The sequence below is a fragment of the Ricinus communis genome, chromosome 5 (assembly GCF_019578655.1).
Source record: "Ricinus communis isolate WT05 ecotype wild-type chromosome 5, ASM1957865v1, whole genome shotgun sequence".
NCBI lineage: Eukaryota > Viridiplantae > Streptophyta > Magnoliopsida > Malpighiales > Euphorbiaceae > Ricinus > Ricinus communis.
In genome coordinates this window covers 12,260,811-12,281,545 of record NC_063260.1, presented here as the reverse complement: position 1 = coordinate 12,281,545, position 20,735 = coordinate 12,260,811, and the positions used below count along the sequence as shown (strand labels likewise).

Sequence of the window (20,735 nt, the reverse complement as noted above, 5' to 3'; positions counted from 1 at the left end):
ACTACATATAATATTAAGGAACATATTTATGCTAAACATGAATTCCACCATCGCTGTCACTGCGCAAAGCTGGTCATGAATATCTCATTGATTTCCTTTTACTTCTGTCCAATTTCTTGTTCAATTTTCGGAGAGATCCCACTGTAGATCTCCAAGCCTTTTCAAGTCTAAAATTTTTATAAGTGCGTACGTGTGTTCCACTTAGTTTTGTTGACACATTAATCATGGGTGGTGTTAAGCATGATAAGGTCAAATTAAATAATTATTACTTCAGTACTCGTATCTTGAAAATATATCATTTTGAATTACGATTCTTTTTTTTTTTTTTGCATTATATAAATATAGTCATATTCCAATTTTTTTAATAAATATGTTTATATATAAAATATACTTATATTTATCAATAAACTTTATTTTGTTATATATATTAGAGTAGTCTATAATATGTATATGAAACTTTTTAATAGGAGCTTGTAAAGTCTGTCTATAACATAGTCTTAATGGTGTCTAAATAGATAATTATAACATAGTTGACTCTTTTATTGGTTTAGCACTTAGATAATTTTACATATGACCTTTTTTTTTTTTCATATTACATTAATTTTTTTTATTTCGATATGATTAAATATACATGTCACATCAAAATTAAAAGGTTTGCAAGGTAAATTAGGTGTTCCATGAAAATTATGTATGGTCTAAATTCACTTTGAAACTGGATAATGTTCAATTTTATTGGGTAATGCAATATTTATATTTTAGAAAAGAATTAGTATTCAAAGGGTTATTTCAACGAGGAAAAACTTTATGATCTAACCAACTTTTCAGTTATTTAACTTTGCTTTTAATGGTGTCATAGTTTTTTTTTATCGGAATTAATTTTTTAATTATTTAAAAATACAATGTGTATTATTTTAGTTAAATTAGTAATTAAGCGCTTAATGTTTTAATTACGTAAATGTTTTAAAATAATTTAGGTAGTAATTTAATCCTGTAATCTTGTGAGTATGGAGAGAAATTTAATATTTATTTCCCTAAACTGGTATGAGGGAAAATATAGAAGACTTATACATGACACATCTTTAAAAATATTGGTAAGGATATAATACTATCTTACTTACTGTCATCCCTATTTGCCAACTAAGATTATTTATATTCAGAGGATTATTTCAACGAGGAAAAACTTTATGATCTAACAAGTAATGAATGCAGAAGAAAAGGAAGCTGGCATTGGACCATAACTAATTACCATGAATGTGCATGGTATGCCAAAAATTTCAACCAATTTTAAATAATAATATAGATATATAGTCTAAAATTGACATAAGAAAAGCATTTTGTATTTGACAATATATATATATATATATATATATAATATTAATTAGTGTTGAAGATTAGAGGAAATTAATTCTTGGAGCTTGATTAGAAGTAACAGAGCAGTAGCTATAATGTTACATGAGAAAAAGGGATGATGAGCCAACAAAACTATTACGAGTGAATAACGATAACCGTCTGTCCAAAAGATATATATGGGAAATAAGTAAGCATAATTGCATGGTGAGCTGATCATGCTACGCAATTTTTATGGAATATTGTCGGCCGAGGAGATTATGAAAAGGGGCATTTGGATGTCCACATGAAACAGGAAGGACTGATTGGTACCTATATATTTTACTTTTCTATTTATACGTACTTAGACTTAGACTGATTGCTATATTTCTGTTTGTTTATAAAGCAACGGAAGAACTTTAATTCTCATTCCTTAAGAATCACTATATATAAGTATAAGGAATTAAAAAAAGAAAAAAGATAAGTCAAATAGATGCATAACCAGTGATCAGTAGAGATTCATGTGATGGTTCTTTTCATGGGTTGTTTGTATGTTGGTGCATGTCTTCTCATGTTTCGAATCAGAGACTCCAAGCTTAAGTTACCTATAAATGAAGCAATTCAGAAAAGGAAATCAGAGGAACCTAACAAATGAAGAAACACAAAGTAGATATCTTGTAGGAATTGTTTGATATTCACAACACGAGCAAGAGCAAGAACCACAGCAATCACATGTGCACTCTCTCTATATAAATACTACTTTTTTCTCTTTTTCTTTGTTTTATTGTGAAGAGGTTGTTTTTGGGTTTCTTAAAAAAGAAAAAATATTTTAAAAGAAACGAGGTGTCGATGTCTGAACCACTCGGCTTAGCCACTTGCCGGCCTATTTAAAACCTTAGGACAAAAGAAAGCCTGGTTTGGACATGCATGCATATTTCAATGTTTTACTTGTAAGTCCGGCTTGATTTGCTAAATATCGCATTCATATAGGATTTGTTGTCTTCGAGTATGAGAAATTTCTTAAAAGAAAAAAATAAGATATAATCTATAGTTGTTATTATTGCTGGAGCGTATGCTTATCAATAAATTAGGTCTGCCTATTAACTAAATTAATCTCCTCCTACCTCAATTAACACTAACTACGAAATATTATTCCAATTCCAAAATTATTATTGTTTTTCATTGCATATTAACTTTTTTTTAAATTAAAAAAATTTAATTATCTGCCACTTTTATATATTTGATGCAATATTAATTTTTTTTTTAAATTTTACCCTTGTATTAGAATAGATGAAATAAAATTTACTATATGTCTAAAAAAGGTAATTTAATCTAATTTTTTTCCTATAACTAGATCTATTAAAATGCATTTTTAATCCAAATGAACAATCTGTATGGAATGAAACAAGAGTATAATAAATAATAAAACTCATTTATTCTATATTACTTGAATTTACTAATATCACTCATAAGGAACATTTATTGTATACAAAATATTCTTTACATTCCACAAATAATTGACATATTTTAGTATTTTACTTGAATTAAAAATATATAATAAATTTAATTATAAAAAATAACTATATAGGAATCACCTTTCTATAAATAAACTCAGATTTATTATTTATCAGCCTTTTTTCTTTTTCTTTTTCTTTTTCTTTTTTTGTTCACTTCTTTGGAACATTATTCTTTGCGTTCCATCCAAAAGCATAAAATTATGGTTAAATGCGTATATACCATTAAATCATTACTCTAACAATTAAAAAATGCCATAACAAGAGCATAACTTTCAGTCTCTACTCTCCTGCTAAGACTTTCAGTACCATTATTATATCATGCTTTTTAAATAATCATTTATTTGGTTTCATCTTCTTTGATTCGGAAATTCGTTGTATTCAAAAGCATATTGACCTGGGGTAGGTGGGCTGCAATCTGCCTATGTAATAATGGGTTGGGTGTTGGCCAGTTATCTAAATTCAGGCCCAGGGATTATATAGTTTTATGGGCTTGAAATGAAGTTTCCAATTGAGGCCATTTCCACCACTTTCTTGGGAAATTCCTCCCACGTAGAAGATTTTTGGACATTGATCTTCAGAATGTGCTAGTCTACTTACAGTTACAGGTAATACTGCGGAAAGGTCTAATGCCATCGGTTCTTACATTTGAAACACTCATCTGTGATGTGCTTCCAACATTATTCAGCCTAGTTTCAACTCTTAAGAAGTTTCCAAGAGCTATGACTATACATCATCATCAACGAAATTATTGAGCTACGTACTAGTTGAATGTTCAATTATGATCAAAATTAAGTTTGAATCTTGAAAAATAAGAAAAACTAAATACTTGGAGTGACTCCACCAAGTGTCAACTTAAAAATTGTAACTCTTCAAACTCGCAATGTGTTTAAAGAGTTTTTAGGAATCCTAATTGGACTACTAATGTTCCGGATACAACTTCCCTTAGCTTTCAATGAATTCATTTTCATTTTTGGTGAAAAAAAAAAAAACTCCCAATGCCTTAATTTTCTATTGTAGGTATTGACTTTGACTTGGAAAAAAAATGTGCCAATAAGAAAACAAAAATCCTGAAAAAGTGTCCAACATTTGCTGCAACTGCAAGTAAATATGAATTGACTTTCACTTCTGCTTTGTCGTAGATTCTGATTATACATTCATTTTTCCAAGTTCTTTATTTTTCCATCTTCTTAAAAATCATTACCATCCTCTAATTTCAACTTAACATCTTTCGAAATGAAAAAAAAAAAAGAAAAAAGAAATGGCTGGAAGGCTAGGGAAAAGAGGAAGGTGCTATCGGTGCTTGAAAGAAAAGGAAAGGAAACTGGTTTATACAAGTCTAGCAGTCCTAGATGTGTGTTGAGAACTATGGATTCAATTCATGCCAGAAGGAAGAAAATGCATTAGGAAAATGTTTAAGAATGTTAAACTAGCTATTGCCATAATTCTGAGAGATTGTGTGAAGTGAATCAATTACCACCGGAGCTTATTTCTGTCAATAGGATATAGAAGATTTGATTTGCATTTATCTCCTAAACAGGATATATATCTTGTATCTATCTCTTTCCTTATATGTTCCTATTCTTTAGGTTCCTGATTTTTATTAAAATATGAGCTTTATAAATAAGAGTCTATATAAGTCATTGTACCTAAAATATTATGAATGAATGAATTGAATCAAGTTGCTTCATGGTATTAGAGCCAGATTGCATAGCAGTTGCATCTTTTATTTAAACTTCCTCTTCATCCGAATATTAAATCATTCATCATCATAAATTATCCCTGTCAACTTTGAAAATTTTGGTTTTAAAGCTTGGATTTAACCCACATGACATTCATCATATTGAAGATGCATATTGTTGGGGCGAGAAAAATTGATTACTCGGCCATTATAGTTGATTCTCCTCAACCCGAATTAATCTGAACCCAGCCGTTCACTCAGTGTGGTTGCTTTAAAACCAAAAAGTCAAAAACTGGTTACTTATATCAATGACACCAGAGAACATGAAAATGTATCTTCGTGTTTTGTATAGCTGTGGAAATTGTGAAATCATGCTCTCAAAAGCATTCTATGATAGATCGAGGAAAAAACTCAAATTTTAATCTTAATCAACGACGAGCATTCTTAAGGTGGTAGCCAGGTGAGCTAGTTGAGATATTCTAGGAACTTGATCATCGAGATAAAGTAAGAATGAAAGATCCTAAGGATGTTACTATGTATAAAGCAGTTGTGGAGAAGTTGAGAACCCACAACTTCTTAAACGGACTTGATGCTGAGTTTGAATAAATAAGAGGAGAAATCCTTCGAATGGATCCGATTTTAGATCTTGAATGAACATGTGCATATGTTCGCCAAGAAGCAAACCGAAAAAAAATCTTGACTGGAGAACAAGCTTCCTCAGAGTCAACTACATTGCTCGCCAAAAGAACTAACTCGTCATCTCAGTATAATAATACTTGTAGCTTTGATATTGATAATAAATGACCAATTCAACAAAATAATGTACACATTATGGTGTGACAGGTCATACTCAAAGCATATGTTATGATATGATTGGATATCCTGAATGGTGGGATCCGTCTAAAGCCCCGAAAAGAAAGTTAAAAACTGGAAAAATTGCATCAATATTAACAACTATAGTTGAACAACCTTCCGCAGTAGATGTAGCTGTCTTACACATATCTTCAGAACCACCAGATAACTTTCTTTGTAATTCTACCACTGTTAAGTCGTATACATAGATTATTGATTCTGGATCAACTGATCATATGTCTTTTAACACATCTATTGAGCTAAATACCGAAATAAATACAAGAAAGAAATCTGTATCTAGGTCATTAGTTGTAAAAGTTATGTTATTATAAAGATTGTTCACACTTGACAACCTAAATTTAGAATCTATTTTGATCGTTCCATCTCTAAATTTTAATTTAATATCTGCATCCCAACTAACCACCTCTTTGAATTGTGTAATAATTTTTTGGTCTGATTATTGTATTTTTAAGGATATCAAGATAAAGACTATGATTTATTGTGGTACTAGAAAAGAAAAGCTCTATTATCTTGACCTTGCACCATCTAGTTTAAATGCCTTGACGAAATCAAGTTCGGAAAATAGTAGCTTGGTATCGACAAGTATAGAAGATACGATCTGGTTATGGCATAAGCGCATTGGTCATGCATCATTTGGATATTTAAAGTATTTATTTCCTAAATTATTTTTAAAAACATCTACTTTAGACTTCAAATACGATACTTGTGAACTAGAAAAAACCCATCGTGCCTCTTTTTCAACTAGTTTAAATAAAAGCACCATTTATGATTATACACTCTGATATTTGGATACTTGCAAAAATACTGACTTTGAATGGAGCTCGGTGGTTTGTTTTCTTTTATTGATGATTATAGTCGTATGACATGGATATGCTTAATAAAAAGTAAGTAAGAGGTTTGCTCATTATTCAAGAAGTTCTATTTAATAGTGCAAACTCTATATAAAACTTCAGTTCAAGTACTAGGGACATATAATGGAGGTGAATTCATTAATCATGAACTCATACAATTCCTTCAACAACATAGTGTAATCCATCAAAAAGCATTACCCTTATTCTCCTCAACAAAATAGGGTTGCAGAAAGAAAAAACTGACACCTTTTGAAAATAGTACAAGCTATTCTATTTGAAGCCAATATGCCTCTCCAAAATTGGAGAGAAACTTTATCCTTAGCATTTTACCTCATAAACCAAATTTCATCTTATATCTTAGACTTTTATATCCCATTTAATACATTAAATAAAAATTCTTACCTCACCATCATTATCGAACTTACCTCATAAAGTTCTTGGTTGCACAATCTTTGTTCACATTCCTATCCACACGCGCCACAAGCTTAAATATCGTGTTATTTATTGTATCTTTTGTCGGATATGGTATTCATAAAAAAGAATATAGGTATTATCACTCTCCAACTCAACTAATGTATGTCAGTATGAATGTCTAATTTCATGAGCATTAGATGTATTTTACTACTGCAAGTTAGAGGAAGAGAAACATTGACTTACAGACCAACCATTAAAGGCAACCCGACCTTCAAAATTTTACCGACCTTTAAATACAATCCGACCTTCAAGCACAACCCGATCTTACAACAGGGATCCCCCTAACCTTCCAATAAAGACTCCCGACCTTCTTCCAATTGAAACTCCCGACCTGTCAGAGCAATTTGAGCATTATTCTCCCGTTCTTGGATCAATCGAGCATTGTGAGCCTGATATTCAGAGTCAAGGTAATAGAGCTGAACTTGAAGCACTGCAATCAATGTCACCTTTACTTGATGACTTATCCCGAGCTGAATCTCAGATAACTCGCGAATCCTCTGTTAGAATACTTCCGAACCGAACCATCCAAGGAAAACCTAAATCAAGTTATGAACCCATAATGAACTCTAGACCAAAATATCCAATAAATAATTATATTTCGTACCATAGACTGTCAAAGACATGTGAATCATTTTTAAATTAATTATCTTCTGTATATGTACCTAAGAGTGTGCAGGAAGCCATAAAAGACCCGAGGTGGAAAGAGAAATGAACGAAGAAATGAAGTCCCTTTGAAAGAATGAAACCTAGGAGATTGTTGATCTACCAAATAGAAAAAAAACCTATTGGGTGTAGGTGGATCTATACTGTTAAATACAAGGCAGATAGAAGTGTGGAGAGATACAAAGCTCGGCTTGTTACGAAAGGATATAGTCAAACATATGGGATAGATTATGCAGAAACTTTTGCTCCTGTGGCCAAGATCAATATTGTTAGAATTCTTTTGTCCTTGGATATGAATTTAAATTGGTCTCCACATCAATTTAATATAAAGAATACTTTTCTTCATGGTGATCTTCAAGAGGAAGTGTATATGGAACTATCTCCAAGATGTAGACTTCGGGTTGAAGGAAGTAAGCAAGTCTATAAGCTGAAGAAGTCCCTGTATGGATTGAAATAATCCCTAAGAGCTTGATTTGAAAGGTTTATAAACTTAATGAAGGCCTTTGGCTATAAACGGAGTAGTTCCGATCATACACGCTTTTTATAAAACATAAGGAGGGAAGAGTAACAGTTCTTATCATATATGTGGATGATACGATTGTAACAGGAAATGATGATGATGAAAAGATAGCCTTACAAAACTATCTTTCTAAAGAGTTTGAAATGAAAGACCTTGGTGATCTCAAGTATTTCTTAGGAATTGAGGTACTACAATCGAAGCAAGGTATATTCTTATTCTAATGAAAGTATATTTTAGACTTGCTTAAAGAGGTTCGTATGCTAGCTTGCAAACCAGTTGATACTCCTGCTAGTGAACATACGAAGCTCGAATATTTTTTGAACAAGTACCTACGAATAAAAAAAGATATCACAGACTTGTAGGTTAGTTAATGTATCTTTCTTATACTCGTTCGGATTTAGCATATCTCTAAGTGTAGTAAGTCAATTCATGCACTCTCCAAGTGAAGATCATATGAACGTTGTTTTTTATATCTTGCAATACTTGAAATCCTCTCCAGGAAAAGGCGTTATATTTACTAAAGGAACAACTTTGTCCGTTGAGGGCTAGATTGATGCGGATTGGGCTGGTTCTATTGATGATAGGCGATCTACAACAGGTTACTTAACCCTTACTGGAGGAAACCTTGTTACATGGAGAAGTAAGAAGCAAAGTGTTATAGTTCGGTCTAGTGAATAAGCCGAGTATAGAGGATGGCTCAAGGTATTTGTGAGTTACTTTGAATCAAGAATTTACTATATGAGCTCCGAGTTCCACATATTAAGACTATATTATGATAATAAAACTGCATGCGATATAGGTCATAATATAGTTCAGCATGATCAGACGAAACATGTGGAAATAGACAGATATTTTATTAAAGAATAGTTAAAAGCCAAGATAATTGAAGTCCCTCATGTCCGATCTAAAGATTAGCTCGCCGATATCCTTACAAAAATAGTATCAAAGAAATTTTTTTATAAAGCATTAGATAAGTTGGGCATGCAAAATCCTGTGCACTAACTTGAGGGAGAGTGTAAAAGATTTAATTTGTATTTATCTTCTAAGCAATATATATTTTATGTATTTATCGCTTTTATACAATTCTATTTTTTAGATTTCTAATTTATATTAAAATATGAGTTTTATAAATAAGATTTTATATAAATTTTTGGAATAAATGAATTAAATTAAGATGCTTGACAGGGAACGAGTGAGTTGACGAAGATGGATGGATCCTATTAGGATGAGGGAATGAATAAGATAAAAAGGGAGAATATGTTTGTATTGATTCCTGATTCAGCTTAATTATTATATTAATCGGGAAAATGTTTTTCTTTTTGCAGAATACAAACAAAGTCAATTTGTGCTGCATTTGCATGGTCTCTGCCAAATGCCAACGACCTCCTCCTTACGCTTACCAGTGATGAAGAGATCATTACTCTGATAGCATATATCAGAATTTGGCATATAAAAAACGATTGTTATTTTATTTTATTTTGGGTTTGCTTTATTGTGCAGAAAATAGAGCAGCAAAGCTAGTTTGTGGCAAACAATCAATCATTTCATGAAAATTAAAGGGACATTCCATAGTTCAGAAAAAGAGAAGTCACTTGAGCAACCACCATCTAGATTGTTCATTTAAAACATGGGTTGGGTTGTTTATTATTGTTTGTGAATGTTTGAAGATTTCAAATGATGGGTATTTGGAGATAATCAATTATGAGTATAAGGTTGATTAAGATTTAGGTGTCCAGAGGAAGAGGATAAGATATGTGAATGTGAATGCATATATACAAGAAGTTGATGAAGAATTGGTTATGTGAATGTGAATGCATATATACAAGAAGTTGATGAAGAATTGGTTATCTTGCAACTGCTTCTTGAATGTTTGAATTGAGATTTCCTGTTCGAATCTAGGCAATTTGAAGAGTCAAACATAAAAGTTTTGCTGCTGTCATGAATTTGATATTCCTGATGTTGCTGGATGTCTTGAGTTTGTAATTATGATGAAGAATCATTTGACTAAAATAAGAAAATCAATGTTGGAGGATTGCTATTCTGCCTTCTTTTGTTTTCTATGATTGTCAATTCATCGTGACAAGCAGTTTATGTTTTTATGATATTCCTAATTTTATACTTTCTTTTATCTATAACATTTATTTCAATTATTATTAATATTTAACATATTATTTCTAAAATAAAAAAATTATTAATAATTTAAAAGTAACTTATTTAGTATATATGAATTATATATTATGTCTTAGTATTAAAAATTTAAAATTATTATTTAATTAAAAAAAATAATGCATTGACTAATATATTAATTATATGTGATAGTATTAATATAATGAATTAAATAAATATAAGAATTACACATCATATTATATCTATTTGTGGATGTATTAAAAATAAATTTATAGATATAAAAAACGCTTTATGTCTTATAAATAATAATTTACTCTTAAAAAAAAAAAATAAGACATATTTGTCTTATAATCAAAACTAATAATACATCAACGAATAGTATTATATTTGCATGCCTATTTAATGCTAATCTAACTCAAAACTAAATAAAAGGATAAGATTAAAACAACGTAGAATGATTGGTTAATGTTTAGATATTTGGTTACTTTGTTTAATAAGAATATAGAATAAATATTACAGATTACTTCTGTTTCTAAAGAGTTATTAAAAATAAAATTATGATAATTATTTTTCAGTCAAAATAATATAAATTCATTTTGTATTAACAATAGTTAAAGTTGCATTTCAGAGGCAGAAAATAAAAATAATAATGTCCATATTTTATAAATATTCCTTTAATTTATTGACCTAAAAAACATTTCTTTTAATTTCCTTTTTCGTTTTTATTTCAATTTCACGTAACAACCTTTTCAAGTTTTGGCTAAGGAAATGAAAAATCCGCCAAAAGTCTGTTAAGGTACAACCCACATAAGCACCAACGTTCTCTTCAGTATATTTTCTCTCTTTCTCCTTTCTAATCAGTGCTCATTGCTTAGCAATTTCCTTCAACGCGTTGACGTTGAAAGAAACTAACAAAAAAAAAAAAAAAACAAAGAATAATGGTTCTATCAAGTCTCCAGCGTTTACCAATGAATCAAGATGACCCAGTTTTCTCTTTCTCTTTTTCTTCTTGTTTTTCTTTGTATCCAAACATATACCACTTGTAAGATCATGTAATTTCATTTTTTTTTTTTTTTAATTTTGACATTCTTGCTATTTTCCTCTTATTAACTTGCTACTGTATGAGCTTTTTCTTTTTAAAGAATTCTTTGATTCATTTTGCTATGTTTCTTGATTCTTTTATGTTGATTTTAGGAGTGGAGGAACATTCTTGATTTCATTTATTGGTTTCATTGAATTATTGTTTTGCTTCACTTGTTTGCAGGATTTTTTCTTTGTGGGTATTTAGTCAAGTATGGGTTTTTCTTATTAGGGATTGTTGGTTATTGTTCCATGGGGTTGTTGAAATAATGGGATTATTTGTTTAGAATTGGAACTATAAGATGAGTAGTCTTTTGAGAAAAATCCTGCCTGTTGTACCATCCAGTACTCCTAAAGAAGATGATGAGAGTAATTATGAATCCTCTTACTCATTCGCCGCGCTGTATTCTGGCCCTCTAATCACTCATGAAATCCCTAGAGCTGTGCCTGTTGATGTTACTCAAATCCCAATTGCTTCCAAAATTGCATCATCCTCAAAGGTGAACGATGTACCGTTGCCAGTTATCCAACCCATCTTAAAGTCTAAATCATCTGGCAAGAAACCACCCAAGGTGCCAAGATTGGGCAAAAGTAATGATGAACATTGTAAATCTTCCAATGGGATAGCTGAATCGAGTAAAGTAGGTTATGGAAATGGTGACGAATGCAGACCCAATTTATCCAATGGAAGAGGAAGCTCTAGGGAAATGGAAGATGCAATTGGTGATGAGTGCAGGTCCAATTTATCTGATACAGTACAAAGTTCTGGTAATGTCCGTGATAGTTCTCATGAAGTATCTGGACACTTGCAAGTGTTAGAAGTGCGTGAAGATAACGAGGAAGATTCAGGCAGAGACTTTCAAGATTATATGAATCCTACAAATTGTGAGTCGATGGAGTCTGATCTAAGTTCACATTCTATATCATCTGAGATTTTTTCTGGCAAAGAAGATGATTGTATTGGAGAAGCTCCTTCCCATGTCAGAAGGCCATCTGTAACTTTCCTTGACCCTGAATCAAGTAATGTACTTCAGGAAGATTCTGACATATCTGCTGTTGAAAGCGAAATCCCTGCAAGGCCAATGGCTTTAAGGCCTGGAAAGAAAGGGGCATGCTATAGATGCTTGAAAGGAAATAGGCTGACTGAGAAGGAGATCTGCATTGTCTGTGGTGCGAAGTATTGTTTTAAGTGCCTGTTGAAAGCAATGGGGTCAATGCCTGAAGGAAGAAAATGCGTCACTTGCATTGGTCTTAAGATTGATGAGTCTAAACGAAAGGACCTGGGGAAATGTTCCCGTATGCTAAAGCAACTGTTGCCTAAGCTGGAAGTTAAACAAATAATGAATTCTGAGAGATCGTGTGAAGTAAATAAACTACCACCGGAGCTTGTTTATGTGAATGGTGAACGCCTTTCTCAAGAAGAACTGTTCATGCTGCAGACCTGCCCATATCCGCCAAAAAAGTTAAAACCAGGCAACTATTGGTATGATAAAGTATCTGGTTTTTGGGGAAAGGTGAAAACTGAACTCTGCTTCTCTCTCTTGCTCTTTCCGTCTTTCTGATTTTGATGAGCAATTAACAAAATTTTGTGACTTCACATTGAATTTATTCTTCTGGATGACAGGAAGGACAGAAGCCCTGCCAAATAATTAGTCCCCAGTTGACTATTGGTGGTCATATAAAGCGAGACGCGAGCAATGGAAACACAAATATTATGATAAATAATCGAGAGATAACTAAAGTAGAACTTTTGATGCTGCAGGTTGTTATGCTGGACACAATTAAGTCACTTTTAATTTGGATTGTTCTTTTTTATTTTTTTTCCCTAGCTCATACGGTTGATGTCATTTTGTCTAATCTTTGCAGTTGGTAGGAGTGAAATGTGAAGGAACAAATCATTTTTGGGTTGATGCAGATGGATCCTATCAGGAAGAGGGAATGAATAATGTAAAAGGGAGAATATGGGAAAAAGTATGTTAGCATGGAATTGGAGAATCAATTTATTTAATTGAATCCTATTCTGCATCAGCATATGTAATTTACCTGCTTCAATTTAATCACTTGACTTGTAATAATTGTGGAGGAACTTTGCAGAATACGGCAAAGTTGATTTGTGCTGCATTGTCTTTGCCAACTCCTCCTGCTTCTGCCCGTGCCAGTGGTGGTGAGGAGAATAGCGTGCTCCCACCAGGCCTTCGTCAGAAAACACTTTATAAACTTCTTCTTGTTGGTTATGAAAAATCTGGCACAAGTACCGTTTTTAAACAGGTAAGATTTGCTTCCCTTCAGCTATGCTCATCTAATCTCATAATAACAGTAACATCCTCCCAATATTTAACGCTGTTCTGTTCTTACAAAAAACTCTGGCGGAAAACAAGAATAAATTTAGAAGCTGAAGACCATGTTTAAGAAACTCTGGCCTGTGTATAAACTTTGCCTGCATAATCAAAAGTTGCAAGAAAATGCTAAAATTTGCAAGTTGGAAACTGTAAATGTTCACGATGGTCAGGTTAGTGAGGAGACCTGTGGACATCAATGGTCTATCATTAAATTTTGTTCTTCGTCCGTCCTTCTAGTTGGCAAACATCCTTCTTCTCAATTTTAATCATTGTTTAATTAAAATGATAAGTTCAAGTGAGTTACACTTGCAGGATCACATTTAAATAGTAGTGATCTAAGCTGCAACTCTAGGAGCACTATTCTAAACATTAGGACCTTACCTTTTCATAGAAACATTTCTTATTTCGTTTTTAAGAGTTGAAACTCATTTTGGGAATTTCTTTTTCCCTCTTCTTCTTCTTCTTCTTCTTCTTTTTTCTTTCTTTTTAAAGTTAAAAGGAATTTCTGATCATGAAACAATGTGTGTTCTTCTTTGTCCTCTGTTTGCTGTTGGCTTGTAAACTATACACTTCTCTTAACATTAGAGCATGATATTTTATAAAAAATGCTTTCCCTTTCTCATCATTGAAATTCATTTCAATGCAAACTCATCTTTATCTTATATTTCTTTTCTAACAATAAATTACTAGTGAGATCATGGAGATATTATAAAAAGCTGTGGCTTATAAATGTGCATCTTGACAATTACTTCCCTTTACTAGAAGCTGCCTTGATTTATAGTGGGATTACAAGAAGCATTATGTTGAATTTGTTAACTGTTAATTTCAGGCGAAAATTGTCTACCGCATTCCATTTTCTGAAGAAGAGCGTCAAAATATTAAGATGATGATCCAAAGTCATTTATATGGTTATCTTGGTATACTGCTGGAGGGGCGTGAACAATTTGAAGAACAAAGTTTGATTAGAAAGAAACGACATGTCATTGACCAATGTAGTTCTTCAGGTAAATTGTGCAATGGTATATTTTATGAGTCAAACCAGTAAGATTAAGTTTTATGCCCTTATAATAAAAGTTCATAAAGTTTAGAATTAGAAATAGCCATTAATCTATTTTATTTTAATAAGACAGCTCGACTAGTTATATTTGAGCTTGTTAGCTTCAAGTCATTCGTTCATGTATTCATTTAAGTCTTGCTGCAAAGTTTCTTTCTGTAATCCCCTATTATGCAGCATATTTTGCCTGTCTATTGTTTGACACCTACACCACTCAAACACAATCCTTAAAACACTTGCTCTTGGCTGCATAGGTTTCCATAATTAATTTCTTTTATGGTAGATCTGAATTTATTTAGTTCTAGCAGATAATGCCGGTCAGATCAACAATAGAACAACCTATGACATCAGCCCAAAATTGAAAGGTTTCTCAGATTGGCTTCTTAATGTAATTCTGTCTGGGAATTTGGAAACCATATTCCCAGCTTCGACCCGTGAATATGCACCTTTCGTTGAGGAATTATGGAATGATGCAGCATTCCAAGCTACGTATAGCCGCAGGAATGAATTGGAATTGCTACCTCGAGCTGCTTCTTATTTCCTGGAACGGGTAAAACCACATGTTTTTAGTTGATTCCTACAGTATGAGTTGTTGATTGTCAATGTTAAGTTGTAATTTTCTGCCCATGGAAAGAGCGAAAAGTATATGATCTTTTGTGAGAATCGCTAATTATGTCCTATCTGATGTTGTCCTCCTGCTCAGGCTGTTGAGATTTCTAAGCCAGAATATGAACCAACTAATATGGACATCTTGTATACTGAGGGAATCACGTCATCCAAAGGGCTTTCTTCCATGGAGTTCTCATTTCCTATTCCAGCTCAAGACAGCTGTGAACACAATGAGCATGATCCTTCAATGAGGTTAGTCCTATATTATACAGTGCTAGTTGTTTTTTTAGAGTACTAACTACTTGAATTAGTGAATAAGGATTGTAATATGTTCATATATATTCTACATCTGGTTGAAAACCATATCTGTGGAAGGGAGTATTAAGTTGGTTTCAGGTGGTAAATGAGATATTGATGATACTATTTCACTTATTTATTTATGTATTCATTTTTCTTGGACAATTTTAGTCAGCAACATGTATATTTGCAGGTACCAACTCATTAGGGTACATCCAAACGTTCTTGGAGGAAACTGCAAATGGTTGGAAATGTTTGAAGATGTTGACATGGTCTTATTTTGTGTTTCATTGATCGACTATGATGAGTATGTCAAAGACAGCAATGGAGTTGCCATTAATAAGATGATGGCAAGCAAGCAGCTATTTGAAAGCATTGTTACTAATCCAATGTTTGAAAAGAAGAAGTTTCTTCTAGTACTGAACAAATTCGACTTGCTCGAGGAAAAAATTGAACAGGTTCCGCTCACTCGATGCGAATGGTTTCATGACTTCGATCCAATTATTGGCCATAATCGCAACAGCTGTAGCAGCAGCAGCATCATCAGAGCTACAAACCCTTCGTTGGCTCACCGGGCGTTTCAATATATTGCATTTAAGTTCAAGAGATTGTTCACTTTGCTTACTGATAACAAGCTGTTTGCATCAGTAGTTACAGCATTGGAACCTGATAACGTTGATGAAGCTCTCAGATATGCGAGGGAAATTTTGCACTGGGAGCACGAGGAACCCGTTGAATACTCTTCTTCCAGTAATGAGGCAAGCTCAACTTCATGATTTACTGTGTTACTATACTATCAGAGAGGCACTGCTAAACACTTTTTTTAGCAAAAATTCAATGTACTATATACTTCTAGATAGAAAGAGGAGAAATACGATAGAGTAGTTGGGATAACAGAATAAAAACATCACGTGTTGCTTATTCTTGAAAAGCTGAAAACATACCATAAGCTTATGGTGTACAGGTTCATTTGCCATTGCTAATTATAGCATAAAAAATATTAATCCATTTGTTATTCTTTATTTCAATTTTAGTGAGATATACTAGATGATACTAGATTGCAGCCAAGAACAAGCAACTTGAGTGAGCAGGCTCAGGAGATGACCTTTTGCTGCTCTTGGATCTTAATATTATTAATTTTTCTTCTTCCCCCCTATCAGAAGAGAACTTTAACAACAATCTGAACTGAAGCTGAAAAGTTAATAGTTTTACTCCAAATTACAGAGGAGCATATGTTAGTTATTTAAACATGCAGCAGCTCCCTAATGGAGTGTCTGCCTTATAACAGAGGAAGTAAGCCGGCTCCAACTAAAAGGAAACCTTTTCATCTTTAAAAATTTCCATGTAACAAAATAGAAGATGAAAACAGAGATAGAGACAGAGAGAGAAAGAGAAAGAAAAAGAAATCCCAAGTCACAAATAATTGAAATTTACAAGCAAAAGCTTGAGAATTATATCATACATGCACCTACAAACAACAAAAAAAAGTACAAGATTGGAAATGAATATTTTCCTGGGAGATACAAATTTATTCATTCTTTTTAACATATTCATGGTTGATGCTGATGATCACAAAGGAGCAAAGCGGTCCATAAGCAAGCAGACAGTGGCCTCAGACATTGTAGTTTCTACTTTGCTTTCTTGTTGTGCAGCTTCTTTTTCTTCTCGAACAACTGCTCCTTGGGCTTTCTTTGACAAGAATAATAACGGCTTCTTTGGTCTAACCTTTTCCTTGAGCTTTTCTAGCTCACTCACCCATGTCCCCACAACTGCTGCAGACATTTTAATATTTTTTTGCAAGGATTAAGAAACTGTAATGAATTAAGCACTCAACTTCTTTTGGTATATATGTATGTATAGATTGGCTTCTGCTTTCTCTTTTTCTTTTGCTGAATATGAAGAATTAGGCTAAAGAATTGGCTTTTATAGAGGAGATATGAAATGATGATGATGACTTCTTCTTGGAAAAGTAGTATGCAGAGTTGAGGAAGTGGGTTTTGAGTGGGGACCAAAGAAAACTACATGTGGTTGCCCATAGATACTGTCAAATTTTAGCATATAATTCTCTTTCTTCTTTGAATATTCCTATTTCCTATTTCACTGTATTGGCTATGCATAACTCATGAGTGAAATGTTAGGGTGTGGCTGCTCCCAGCTAATTCCTTTTCTAATTCCGTTTTATATGAAAACGGATGGAATAAAAAATAAGGATAAAGGGAAGGTGGTTTATGCATATAGAATAAGGGAGGGATGCAAAGATGTTATCATTCATTCATGTAATTTGGATGGTGTGGTGATAAGTTTGTCACTTGGAAATAGGAAAGTGGCATGTCACATGAGGTGTCCAAGTGGGATTAAACTTGCTCAACAATTATTGAGGAAAGAAGAAAGTTGGAAAATTCAAAGCTTTTAGATGACCCAATACAATGGGTTTGTCTGTTGTTAGTTTGCGATTTTCCCATTGGATTCCAATTCTCACAGTCATCATTATATACTATCCGTGACAGTTTGGCCGAGTGGTCTAAGGCGCCAGATTTAGGCTCTGGTCCGAAAGGGCGTGGGTTCAAATCCCACAGCTGTCAGTTCCTTTTTTCTCATTTAAATGACTTCGCGGTTTTTAGCTACCAAATTAAGCTCGGCAAGGAAAAAAAAGCATATGTTACACATTTTGTTTTAAAGATTATATGCCTATTGCAAATTATAACCACATATGTAATATGCTATTTAGTTTTTAATCTATTAGGAAAATTAAATCAAATAATAAGTTAGTTAGCTAAAATTGCGAGGTTAGGCACGAATGAATAATTAAAATTTGATATTACAGTCACAATAATTAACTTATCATATTGGATTCCATTTATTTACACATAAGGTTGAAGTAACAAGACAGAGAAACCACTCTCTTAACAAAAGAAAGAGAAAATGAAAACTTCAACTTCAACTTCAAGGGCTAAACCACTCAACAAGCATCGTTAGTGAAGAAGCATCAGAACACGGGAGTGGTTTGACTCGCATAACTCTCCCAAAAGCATTGAACAACCCAAGGGAGCTTACTGCTGTAGGTTGAACCGCATTATTAGACTCAAAAATAGCAGTAGGGTGCGAACCACCTGACCAAATGGGTTGACCCTTTTCACGTAGCTTGGCTAGCTCGCTCGTCCACGTATCCACAATGCCAGACATAACTGAAATAATAATCTCTGTCTAAGGAATAGCAGCCAAAGAATCGAGGGCAGTGGGGCTAAAAGTTTTTGGAAGTATGTTTAGAGATATTTGAAGAAGACGAATGGTTAATGTTTTGAGATGTGTAGAGGTTTTATATGAACAAGAAATTGAAGTCTGGTTTTGTGATTGGAGTGGGGCAGTTTCCACTTTCTTGGAGCACACACATTTTGTAATGCAATTAATTAACCATGTGTCCGATACAGTGTTCTGTTGCTGTTTTTCCTTTTTCTTTTTAACAATTCTATGTGTATTATACAGTTATAAAAGACAAAACAGTGTTTTGTTTTCCCAGTCTTAAGGCTATCTTTAGTCTCAATACCGCAGCAAGCATGTGGTATCTGGGAAATCTGATAAAAACTAAAAATCGAAATCAACTCGTTGGTTTAGTTCAATTCAGTTTTGGTTCGATTTAAAAAATAAATAAGAAATTAAGTCTTACATAATCCTATAAGTTTCAGTTTTGTTAACTCAAACCAAGCTTTCTAAGATTATATATATTATTTAAAGTTTAAATTATAAAATATATTTATAATACCTGATTAATTTATTGAAGATGTAAATACATTTTTAAATTAAATATCTAAAAAATATAAAAATACTCGTAATTTAATATAAAAAAATTTGTGTATTCTTTAATTTTTCAATTTCATTTTATTGAAATTTCAGCTATCTAATTATTTGGATTCAATTTTAAACTAAACCGAGTTCTATTTTGAGAGGATCTTCCATGGTCACAGTAAGTGTGCTAATTAACTTCTGGCTTCATTCTTATAAAAAAAGAGTGTCCGGTGATTCTGCTCGTAATGTATTTACTCCATAATTTGAGAGATTAATAGTTTAGTAACTCTCCTAAGTGTAAATTAATAACAAATATTCATTCCATAGTGCATAAATTATTTATTTATTTTAAAAAAATATTTGGTAGTACCATGCAGACGAGCACAATATTACATGGATTTTTATTTTGCCAATAAGGTTTTGCGTGAATTGATCTGAGAGATTATGAGCATAAGGAATTAAACTTGTGCAGAGAATCCCTTTTCGTTCTAAGAGTTCTATAAATAGTTTAAGCTATTACTATGAGATTGGCAAGAAACATTAACTATGAACTTAATTAGGAATTACAAAATCCAAATTTACACAGATTCTTATTTCTACTTTTGCAGAATATGACAGGAAAGAACAAACAGAAGAGGGGAAACGAAGAATGGTGTCCTCTTCGCTTCAGGCACTAAAACAGTCAATAAGCATTGATAGTGAAGCCTCAGAGTAGGCCAACCCAATTGGCTGGACCCGCACACCTTTGATCCAAGTAGCCAGTGGCTCGGCCATAGCCAGTAGACTTCCTCCCTCGGCTTGACCCACTTTGCTGGAGCACTCGGGGGGATTATTAGGAGTAGGGCTGGAGCCACTTGACCAAATGGTCTGACCCTTTTCACGTAGCTTAGCGAGCTCACTGGTCCAGATATCAACAAGCCCAGACATAGCTTTCTTACAAGTTAGCAAAATATCTTGAACAGTTTGAGGAAAGTGAGAATAAAAAGGAAAGAAGGAGATTGAAGTGGGTGTTCAGATATTTGATGACGGTTGAGATATTTTGGAGGCATGGCATTATATAACAATTTGTTTGAGAGGCGGTTTTGCGGTGAAACAGAGGCGCACGCTATTCTTCTAAATGGGTTGGATATTTTGATTCACTGGGGGGTCCCCACAGGGATTTAGAGATAGAGATCCCAACGCAGGATTTGAGCATATGCCCGCTGAAGTTCAAGTCCATGGTATTTGGGAAATTGTTATTTCCTTTTTCTTTTTGACAATAGGGACTTTGGTATATAATTAATTAAGAGATTTATAGATACATCTAGAATCCACCTCACACTTCGCTTTGGTCCATAGCCTGGGCAAGAAATTTCTTATAGTTAAAACAACAAACATGCCAACTCCATGGAACATGCAACATATGAGATTTCATCTATGGCTGTTATTCTTAAAATAGTAACTCAACTGGACATCTATATCTTAGCTGCAAATTAGTTGAGATTATGAAATTAGTCAATGTCCATCCAATAGAAAAATAGTTGTAATTACGAGATAAATTACTT

General features: G+C 33.0%; 1 protein-coding gene and 1 non-coding gene across 5 annotated transcripts; both read left to right on the top strand.

The window, feature by feature from the left end:
• Positions 1 to 10,836: 10,836 nt before the first annotated feature.
• On the top strand, positions 10,837 to 16,430 carry LOC8275534 (extra-large guanine nucleotide-binding protein 1). 4 transcript variants are annotated; one of them, XM_015719062.3, is made up of 9 exons: positions 10,837 to 11,071; positions 11,294 to 12,623; positions 12,734 to 12,871; positions 12,976 to 13,080; positions 13,204 to 13,377; positions 14,278 to 14,452; positions 14,808 to 15,052; positions 15,206 to 15,363; positions 15,602 to 16,430. In XM_015719062.3, the coding sequence occupies exons 2-9, from the start codon at positions 11,412 to 11,414 to the stop codon at positions 16,182 to 16,184; spliced, it is 2,790 nt and encodes a 929-aa protein (XP_015574548.1). In that variant the 5' UTR covers positions 10,837 to 11,071; positions 11,294 to 11,411; the 3' UTR covers positions 16,185 to 16,430. The 4 variants fall into 4 exon arrangements, with proteins under 4 accessions (XP_015574548.1, XP_025013092.1, XP_048230672.1 ...); XM_025157324.2 differs by having other exon boundaries at positions 10,837 to 11,081; XM_048374715.1 differs by having other exon boundaries at positions 10,837 to 12,623.
• A 1,480-nt stretch (positions 16,431 to 17,910) lies between these two features.
• On the top strand, positions 17,911 to 17,990 carry TRNAL-UAG. The gene has a single exon. It is a non-coding gene; the product is annotated as a tRNA-Leu (tRNA).
• Positions 17,991 to 20,735: the final 2,745 nt, after the last annotated feature.

Excerpts from the sequence above, each read along its gene's own strand:
- LOC8275534 (XM_015719062.3), top strand. The coding sequence starts at position 11,412 with ATGAGTAGTCTTTTGAGAAAAATCCTGCCTGTTGTACCATCCAGTACT. Across the intron at positions 12,872-12,975 it reads TAGAACTTTTGATGCTGCAG|TTGGTAGGAGTGAAATGTGA; the intron begins GTTGTTATGCTG and ends TAATCTTTGCAG. Across the intron at positions 14,453-14,807 it reads TGACCAATGTAGTTCTTCAG|CAGATAATGCCGGTCAGATC; the intron begins GTAAATTGTGCA and ends ATTTAGTTCTAG.